Source organism: Quercus suber, unplaced genomic scaffold, assembly GCF_002906115.3.
Source record: "Quercus suber isolate HL8 unplaced genomic scaffold, Cork oak 2.0 scaffold_579, whole genome shotgun sequence".
Taxonomy (NCBI): domain Eukaryota; kingdom Viridiplantae; phylum Streptophyta; class Magnoliopsida; order Fagales; family Fagaceae; genus Quercus; species Quercus suber.
In genome coordinates this window covers 194,692-205,269 of record NW_027070024.1, presented here as the reverse complement: position 1 = coordinate 205,269, position 10,578 = coordinate 194,692, and the positions used below count along the sequence as shown (strand labels likewise).

The following is a 10,578-nucleotide window of genomic DNA, read 5'->3' as shown; positions in this document are numbered from 1 at the left end:
AAAAATTACATTACAATTCATCATCATCATGCTTTTATAAAAATAAAAACTTGTTTATGATTTTGTTATGTAATACGAAATGCTAATAATGGGATGCTAATTTATAGGAAATGGACCGTCTTTATTGTATTGCATTGTGTTGACTACTTGCTACGACTTTGAGTTTGTTTGTTTGAGCTTAGTCGGTTTTTTGATGCTTTAAATTTCTACCGCACAAATGATGGGATGGGACCCTTCATTTGTGGCCTATTATTTTAGGTCCATTTCGATTCATATCAATTTTCTAACTTGTGCAAAGTGAATTTGTGGGCCCTTTGGTGCATTTGGATTTACATATCAATTTTCTAACTTCTGAAAAGTGCAACGTAATTTGATTGCTTTTTCATTACTTGTGTCAAAAATTCAAAAATTCAACACTCTTTAAAATGGAATATGTCCCACTATGACTTAAGTCTCTGGGTCTTATCACTGCTTGGAACAATGGAACTATAGAACATATAGTATGCATAAATTAAATAATAATATAATAATAAAGGTAAATTTCTTTAGTAACCATATGAAAACTAAATATCGAAAGTATTTTGAATGATATAGGAAACTAATCACTTAGATTTTTTGGAATCAAAATGGTAACTATAGTATTATTACAATTTTTTTTATAGGTATTGCTGCTACTACTACAATCTGTAAATCAGATTCTTCAATGAGTGTGGGACATGCAGGACACTTTATTAACCGTGAAGTCTAGTTAAATACACCATTGTGCAAATGTCAGTATGAAAACTTCAACCTTCAACCGTTATATTCACAAATTACATTACAATTATAAAACAAACAAATACAAATAAATTTGTCATGAAATTAGCCAAAACTCATAAATCCTAATAGTTTTATCCAAATGATTTTTCAAGGGTTTAACATATCCAAACTGGTCTGGTGTTATTGAAGGAAACAACAAGGAACAATCAATGCATGCATTACCAATAACCCCAGAAAAAAGAGAGTCCTTACTTTTTGTGAGGTAATCAGAGCGACGGAGCGAGGCGGAGACTTGCGTCGGAGCGAGGCGGAGACGGAGCGACGGGAGCGAGAGGCAGCGACGACGACGAAGACGGAGCGAGAGGGACTGAGCAACACCGACGGCGACGGAGCGAGATGACTGAGCGAGAGACTGAGAGTGAGAGTGTGAGAGCGACAAAGACGGGATTGAGAGTGAGAGCGACTGAGAGTGTTTTGAAACTTAGTTTTTTCTTTTTGAACGGGATTGAGAGTGACAAAGACGGCGACGACAACGGAGAGGTGACTAAGAGTGGGAGTGATCGACTGAGAGTGTGAGAGAGACTAAGTGAGAGGCGTGACAGCGGTGTGTTTTGAACTTGTTTTTAAGTTTTTGAACTTCAGTTTTTCTTATAGGGCGCAATGAGGGACGCGTGTGTTCTGGGTTAGAAAACGACTCCACTAGAGTCGTTTTCCGTGCTTAAAAAAACGACTCCAGTGGAGTCGTTTTCTGTGCTAAAAAAAAACTCCACTGGAGTCGTTTTCTAGGCTTGTAAAACGACTCTACTGGAGTCATTTTCTAATCTGTATTACCCACTCATCAACTATTTAAAATAGGAAAATTGAGTCCAATCCAATCGATTTTGTAACCCAAAAAATGACCGCTCTGAAGTCGAATTGTTAGAAAAGAAATATGTTTAAAACGTTACTTAACTAATAATATTGTTTGAATTTTATAGTTATTTTATAAAAAAATCCCGCTGAAGAACGCCCAAGGACGACGCCGTTTCACTGAAGAAACCCAACCCACGCCTTCACAAATGAACGACGAACCTGTTTGGCTGTTTCAACTCTCTCGGCTGTCTAGACTCTAGAGTAGTCTGGTAGTATAATTATTTTAAAAAGTTTCCCCCATTTCATTTCAATTTATTGAAAAACTTATTATTAACTACTACCCCAAAATTGAGTACTCACTCGCTCGCTCACAACTCAGCACGGCAGTGAGAAAAAAGCGAAGGATAATTTCTCTCATCCTTCGTTTTCTCATCACTCATCATGCCTTCGTTTCCTCATCCTGGTTCTGTCACCATCTGCGAAATCAATCGAGACCTCAGTACTCTCTCCCTCTCCATATCATGATTTTTGGGTTTGTTGTTTTTCTCATATATTATTGACACACAGATTTCTGCAGTTACCGCAGAGAGCCTCTCAGACGATCGAGCCAAAGACACCTATGCCAAACTTCTTGTAAGTCTTCTTACAGTATTGTGTCTGTGTCTGTGTCTGTGTCTATACTTAAAACCCTTTCGCTTAAATACACTATTGCTCCCTAAACATTTTGGACTTAAAAAAAAACCTTTTTGGATTCTTCATTTGTTATAGGGAATGGTGTTCAGCCCGGTTCCATTTCAGTCAAATCAGGTGGTGCCGCCGAGTTCTGAGCAGGACACAGAACAGCAAGGAAAGGGTTTAATATCTACATTTCAGGGGATTCTTAATCACTCCCTCGCACGCATTTTTCATCCTAATGATGTATGTATCACTCTCTCCTCCTCAATACACTTTATTAACTCTAGTTTGTAGATAAATTTTCGGTTCAAGCATATGATTTCGCTTGTTATTTAGATATGTTGTACATGTTCTTTACTTGAAACAAAGGGCCAATGAGCTCTGGCTTAAATAGCACTTTGTTCGTGGCATGGGTTCAGAATCCATTAGGTACATGTGTAACAGAGAGAATTTTGATGTTTTGAAATAATAAAAATAAGCCCAGTGCGCAAAGTTCCCATTTGCGGGGGGTCTAGGAGAGGTGATAGGTAGGCAACCTTTCAACTCTTTTTATTTTTTTTTTTTTGAATAGGTTGATCTCTATCTAGACTCAAAACCCACAACCTATCGCTTTTGGTGGAAGGCGCTTGCCACCACACCAAGGCCCATCCTCTTTTGAAATAATCAAGTGAATTGGAAAGTGATAACAATTTGGTGGTGGGTCTGCTTTGCTCTATGTAAACATTCTGTGAATTGCAAGTTTAGAATGCCATGTACATTGGTTGTCTGTACATCACAAGGCTTGCTCTTCCTGTCCTAGTATGTCGCAGAATCTTATTTTTTACTGTTCGGGTCATGTAACTGAATGTTAAAATTCTTAACTTAATTTTGATAGAATTCATGATAGAAATTACACTTGAGAAGCATGTATTCAAGCAGGTGCTTATGGATATCTTAAATTTGTGTTGTCAAATTACAACATTTACAGGTAAACTTGTTACCGGAGGTTGATCTTCATGGAGTAAGCTGGCACCAACATAAGCATATTATTGCATTTATATCTGGGCCAAGTCAAGTCATGGTTCATGACTATGAGGATTCAGGTCTGTAACTTATGCATGCGGTCAATAAGTTATCATTTTTTTCTGCAGTATGAGTTACTTCCTTTGTAAGTTCATTAGCATCTCTGTTTGTTTAGAAAACACTCCTTTTAGCTTTTGCAAATGACTGCCTAATGCAATTTATATTTTGGACAGAAGGAAAGGATCCCTGCATTTTGACCAACGAGTCACAAAGAGATGTTAAAGTACTTGAGTGGAGGCCAAACAGCGGGAGGGTGCTTTCTGTAGCATGCAAGCAAGTATCATAAATGTTACATTCTAGTTATTTGAATTTATGTCTATATTTTAGCTTTTTGTTTGGTAGATATGCTATAGTTATCAAGGTCCATGTAATTTCTCAATAATAGATGGAATTTCACTTTTCAGGGGCGGAATTTGCATTTGGGCTGCTTCTTTCCCAGGCAATGCTGCATCTGTGAGACCTGGTGCTGTTTCCTTCTTGGGAACCAACTCTAGGGGCTCTGGAGTCCGATATATTCTGGTGGATTTTCTTCGAAGTCCTAATGATGAACAAATTAGTGCACTGTCATGGAGTCCAGATGGAAGATATCCTAATCAACTCCAGTACTTAATTGATTTTAGTTCTGTTTATTATATGAACCTGTAGATATTATAATTTTTACCGCCACTATTGCTTGTTCATGCAACTTATCTTTTTTGTGGCAAGTGATCTCTTTGTCATATTGAAGCCCTTATAATCAAACTCTTTTCAAACACCCTTTAGACTTGTGATAGTCTTTTGATATAACATATTCTACAAAGACCTGTTATTTTGGACGATTGAGCCTTATCTTATATTTTGGTAGTATTTTTATGCAGCAAAAGTAGGCTTTCTGACATTATTTTCCCTGAGGTTTTGTTAAGCAGTGTAATATAGAAATTCCTTGACTTATTTGCACATATTTGGCATCCGCCTCTTATGAGAGCTCATCATTTACCGTATGGGATGTTGCTCAAGGTATGATAACAGTATTGTCCCTCATATTTCTGTGAACTTATTATTAGCTTCCTTTGGCAATCTTTCTGCTTACAAAATTCTGTAGAATTGCTAGCTTAATGACTTTAGAAGTAATTAGAAGTCATTGTTATCGCTATTTTCCCCCTGTTATGTTTGCTATATGAAATTCCTAATCTCCATTATCATCAATTTCACTATCATTTTTGTTGTTGTTATGGCTTTGCATGTTTGATTTACCTTGTCTAAAATTTTGGCAACCTAGCATGTGTTAAAACACAGCAGAAATGAAGTAATTTACCATGTAATCCCTAAAACCATGAAAATATGAAGGATGTACAGAAATGAGTTTTTTAGGCATGCAAAGAAAAAAATCAAATTACAAGCTTAATGGCCTTTTTTTTTTCAATATAAATGATTATATATTTTAAATTATTTGGTAAAGTAACATTGTTTTAAACTTAATTTGCAAAATAGCCTTTTTCTTTGAACTCATCTTTTGGAGAGGTGAGTTCTACTTCTTTTATGTTGACATGGCTAATGTGATGTAGAACTTGTCTTTCCTTGAGACAAGTTTCCTTTAAAACAGTGAGACTGGTCTTTCTTAAAGATGAGTACGCTTGGATTCGCATGCAGAAACTATTCTCTTTCACAAAAGGTCTATTTTGCAAAATAAATTTACAACATTGCTATTTTAGAAAATAATTTTTGAAAATGTATTATTTAACGAAAATGGCCCAAGCTTAACCATTTGAAGGAAACCCTTGGGACTCCTTTAATTTCTGGTTTTGTTGTTTCATATGATGTAAGAACTGTTATATATATATATATATATACATATCAAGTGAAGAAAGAAGTTCTAGTTCCAATTACTTTCTTGACAATGACATAGGAATGGATGGTTGAGCTGACATGATATATTTGAAATCATAAATTAAAATTAAAACTTTTGAGAACACCCCCCCGCCCTAAAAAAAAAAAAAGTCACCCTTCTGTGGAACTTATACTTTGTTTTATGTGACTGTTGTATTTCCTTAGACTACAATAGTTAATTTCTTTTTCTGTATTCATAAATTAATTTCTGGATGCAATTTCCAGGTGTGGGGACACCCATTCGACGAGGATTAGGGGGTATTTCAATGATGAAGTGGTCACCTACTGGTGATTACTTTTTTGCTGCAAAATTGTATGGTCATTAACTTAAATATTGCTCCTTGATCTGACTGATCTTATTCTTGATTGAACATGAAGTAAGCTGATTAACCTGCTTCTTTGTAGTGACGGGACATTTTATCTTTGGGAAACAAATACATGGACATCTGAACCATGGTCTTCAACTAGTGGATTTGTCACGGTAAAAATGACATTTACTTTATTCATTCAATGATACAAATCACTGTAATCATATAGGCTTTTAATGGTCACATTATCAAATTCCAAATTGCAAATCTGCAATGGATCTTGCCAAATCAACATTCTTGGATTTAATTCATGTTTTTGTCTGACTTGCTCTGATTTCATCTATTTAGACTTTTGTTTTTTGGTCAGTTACCAACATTAATAAGTGTATCAAAATGGTCATTTTTAAGCTTATATTCCCATGAGATGTTTTAGATATTTGTTGGATTACCAAAAAATTGGCACTTTCTTTTTTCTTTACATACATACATACATACATATATGTGTATGCATGTATAAATATTTAAATACATGTGTGTGTATCTATTTGCCTGCAATATTGTTAATTGAATGGAAACTGAATACACATCACAAGTTGATGTGGGCAGGGAAGAAAGGTTAACTAGCTGTCAGTGGCATAAGTTTTTATTTAGTAAATCTTTGTGTGTGTGTGTGTGTGTGTTATTAGGGCTATGTGCAACATTGGATTAGGATGGGTCTTACATAATTTTGAAGGTTGAGTTACTAAGGGTATATGGTGAGAGTATTTTTTAATTTGGGTCATTAGTTTAATAGTTATAGTAGCTTTTGAGTGCAGGGGCGGATATAGCAAAATTTGAATTATCCCTGCATGTAATTATGTTTTTATGGTGGTTTTCTAAATTGTTTTTGGTCTAGAATGGTATAGAATTTCTAGTAGAATTAAGAGTCCTATAATGGGTTTTATTAGGCTTTTAGTTTACTAGTCAATATAAGAGTTCGATGCTAGTAGGACAATGAACCGAGTCTCTATATGTATGCTCATGTACGAGAAGATTCAGATTTAATTAATGGAATGTTGAGTATTAAGGTTTGCCTTCACTCATCATCTTCATCTTGATGCCTGTTCACATCACTGTTCATGCTGTCCGGAACAAGGAGTAATTTCTCCATTTTCTTTTCTCTTTCAACCACAGATTGTACCACCTCTCTTACACCTATCAAAACCCTAAGACCCCACTAAATTTACTTAGCCATTAGCCACTAGCCACCAAAGAACCTATCAAAACAATCCTTGAAGTTCTGTTATTTGTTGCCCAGAAAATCCTGCAACCTGTACTTTGATCAAACATCATTTCCTTGGCCTAAATAATTTTTTCAAGTTAACATAGAATCTGTAGATTACAAATTTTGTTCAATCCTAATCCACTTTTGGATATTTAACTATGATAAAAAAAAAAAGCTATGCTCTGAACTATGAAGAAAGTTTTTCCCTGTTGGTAAAGTTTTTCCCTGTTGGTAATCCTTCCTACATTTGAAATTGGGAATCCTTTTGACATCTTCTGGAGCATGTACTGGTGGAGAAATTTTATGAATATTATAGATCTGCAATTCTGGGGAAGAATAAGAAACATACTTGAGGAATAATATAGTTTGATGTTTAGGACAGATTTAGGGGATCTATTTACAAATGATTATTGTGGGCTTAGGGTTTGGAGGAAATTTAGTAGAAAGGTTAAGGATTAGTAGATTGAATAATGGGTTGAAAAGATTCACTTTTGATGGCCAATTAGCTTTAGCTCAACTCGCACTTCTTCCTCCCATAACGGGATGGAGGATGAGATCTTGGGTTCAAGACAACCTAAGTGCTTGTGTAACTTATAAATAAATGAATAAATAAATAAAATATATATATATATATTCACATTTTATGGATGAAAGAAACTGAAACCAAGAAAACAACTTACTGCAATTTTCTGGCAGTGGTAAAGGTTGTACTGTTAGAAATGTTTAGACTGAAAGATTGTTATATTTTAGGTCACAAGGTTTCAAAGGGTACAGAGAAGGGTTCTGATTTGGGTTTGGAAAAGAGCGAAGAAAAGTGAAAATATTATGTTTGTTAAGGGCTGTGAATAAAATAATTGTGCCAAAGAAGAAGAGAGACAATAATACATAGGGCCAACATACTTGAGAGTATTTACCCCTGTATTGCTGAAGATGAGTTGGAAGTCATAGTTATCGATGCACTGATTGTCAATTAGTTCAGTACCTTTTTCTTATTTGGATTGTATTTGATGCTGGTCAACATACAGTGGTAGAAAGTTCACTAATTTATTCTTATTCTTCTAAAATCAGGGTGCAGCATGGGATCCTGATGGCCGTATGATACTAATTGCTTTCTCAGGGTCGTCAACATTGGGATCTGTACACTTTGCATCAAAGCCTCCATCATTAGGTTTGCAACCTTATTTTTCTACTTCTTATTTTGAATCATTTAATTTTAAGAAAGAAAAATTGAAATTTTGATATCTATATTTTATTTCAACCCTCTCTAAGATTTTCAAATGTGTGATCTTGTCCATTAAATGATATTCCAGAAATTGTAAATTTTTCTTTTGAATCATAGGTTACATATTAGATTCACACAAGAGCCTCATTTTAACATACTAGAAACCTCATGAGGTTAATGCCAAAAAACAAAGGCAAGAAAAAAGTATCATCTTGTACTCTTATTTTTTTCTTTTTTTAAATATAGATGCTGGGTTGTCAACCCAAATTTGAACAATGCAGAACTCCAATTTGGTTGCCAATTTATTCTTCATCTTAATAAAGTAGCAAAGAAAACAACGTTCCCACTCTTACCTTCCCAGGTAATCCTTCAAGTACCTTGATTCATAACAAACTTTTACCAGCAGCCCTAACTGCAAATGTAATGTCAGTCTCTCTCTCTGCAATTTCAGGCTGAACAACGTTTTTTTTATTTACTAAAATCTTTTCCATTTACCATGCTTAGTAAACAGCCATACACACATTGATTCAGAGTTAAACGTTTTAGTTCTCTCAATTGGTCCAGCTTACAAACTACAACCTTTTACAAATTTATTATGTATTTCTTCTTTAACAGACATTTTATTGGTTTGTGATGTTCCATCAATTTCATAATTTTATTTGGATCTTTAATATCATGTGCTTGCAAAGATGAGCCTTTAAATGCAAAATCATCAGGTAGTCTTTTGCCCTTTGGACAATATCTTTAGCATGGATAGATATCAGTTTAACATGTTTATTTGGGTCCTTGGGCTTTTTTCATTAAGATACTTAACTGTGGTGTTTGTATGTGTGCATATATACATTCATACTACATATATGTATACATATGTTATTGCTTTAAATAATAGATCCAGGTCTTAATTGTTATTAGGCATGCTGTGATTAATACCTTTTTTTTTCTCAGACGCGCACCTATTGCCGGTTGATTTGCCTGAGATAATGTCTTTGACTGGCAGGTAGTGATGAATTTACCTTTTGTGCTTAGCTCAAACTTTTGACTTTCAAAATGTGCTATTATGTATATATTCTTTTTCTTTTTAATATTTTGGAAATCTTTTCATTTAACCCAAATTAATTCTTGAAAGAGCTTACTATGAATAGCATCTTTTTTGACATGCTATGGGTTTTTTGGTTTTTAAATGGGAGCAAGCTGCCCCCCACCCCCTTCCCTCTCTTTTTTTTTTTCCAATCCTTTTCAAGGTATTTTGGGTTGTGTCATGGTTATAGAATGGTGGTCCCAAATTATGCCTTGAATTTTGTTGTATAGGTATGTCATTATGTGTTGTGCACAGTAATGTTGTCAACTAATGATTCTATATGTTGTGTTAATTCTTCAGTCAGGGCATTGAGAAGATAGCTTGGGATGCTTCAGGAGAGCGATTGGCTGTATCTTATAAAGGTGGGGATGAACTATACAGGGGTCTGATCGCCATATATGATGCTAGAAGGGCTCCCCTACTTTCTGCGTCACTAATGTGAGTTTATTTTTGTTGTTTTAGTTCAGTTGCTAGTGGTTTTTACTTTTCTATTGGTTACATGGTGAATATTGTTTCTTATACCTATAAATGTTCTTTGCTCTCAGAAGTGTTATTGGTTAGAATATTATTTTAGACATACTAATCTATGATTTGCCATGATATGAAATCAGTGGGTTCATTAGAGGACCTGGAGAAAATCCAAAGCCAATGGCATTTTCATTTCATGACAAGTTTAAGCAGGGACCATTACTTTCTGTGGTAAGTCCTTGTATGGCATTCTCCTTTTGTGTTCTGCCTTGTGTATGTTTATTTATTTCATCAATGAACATCTGTGAAATCAAGTTTTATGATGAATTGAACTTGCATGTGCTGAAGCACAGGTGCATTGACTGTACCAATACACTCGTAAATATATATTATTGAAAATAATTTTAACAAAATTTTGAAAATGCTTCGTTAAAGTTTTGAATTTGCTCAAATATCTATGATGCTCTGACTGGGCTCACGTTCCCTTGTGCAGTGTTGGAGCAGTGGATTTTGCTGTACCTACCCCCTTATATTTCGTTCTCATGTTCTTCCCTAGTTTAGGTTCTGTTTGAATTTTTGTCAGTACTGCAAATTGATTTTGCAATCCAAGAGGTGTTTGTATACTTAACACACACACCAAAAAAAAAAAAAAAAAATGATTTCTAGAAAGAATTGGCATGGTCTCTACCAGCTTTCTTTGTTGCCTTTCTGGTTAGTTACTTGTATTATGTTTGACGCTACCTACAATTACAAACATGACACAAATGAATTATTATTTTTTTTTTTTTTTGAGGAAAAATGAATTTTGATGTTTATTTAGTGGCTCTCTATGAGTCAATTTCATGTTGATTTGTTCAATTCGCGATCAGCTCAAAATGACCTAGTTCATTACTTGTGTCAAGGTGGCTTAACCATTTTTGACATGGATATGTTTAACATATATAATTATATAGTATCACTTTTTATCCAGCATAAATTTGAATTTTAAATATAGAATTGAATAAAAGAAAGAATTTTATTTGTT

The 10,578-nt window shown here is 34.6% G+C and overlaps 1 protein-coding gene across 2 annotated transcripts; it reads left to right on the top strand.

Annotated features, from left to right (window-relative positions):
• Positions 1-1,865: 1,865 nt before the first annotated feature.
• LOC112020913 (aladin) lies at positions 1,866-10,212 on the top strand. 2 transcript variants are annotated; one of them, XM_065764717.1, is made up of 14 exons: positions 1,866-2,110; positions 2,189-2,244; positions 2,380-2,529; positions 3,254-3,368; positions 3,525-3,621; positions 3,753-3,936; positions 4,290-4,344; positions 5,440-5,527; positions 5,620-5,695; positions 7,855-7,954; positions 8,954-9,005; positions 9,387-9,524; positions 9,698-9,785; positions 10,048-10,212. In XM_065764717.1, the coding sequence occupies exons 1-14, from the start codon at positions 2,053-2,055 to the stop codon at positions 10,108-10,110; spliced, it is 1,320 nt and encodes a 439-aa protein (XP_065620789.1). In that variant the 5' UTR covers positions 1,866-2,052; the 3' UTR covers positions 10,111-10,212. The 2 variants fall into 2 exon arrangements, with proteins under 2 accessions (XP_065620789.1, XP_065620788.1); XM_065764716.1 differs by having other exon boundaries at positions 1,869-2,110; positions 3,522-3,621.
• Positions 10,213-10,578: the final 366 nt, after the last annotated feature.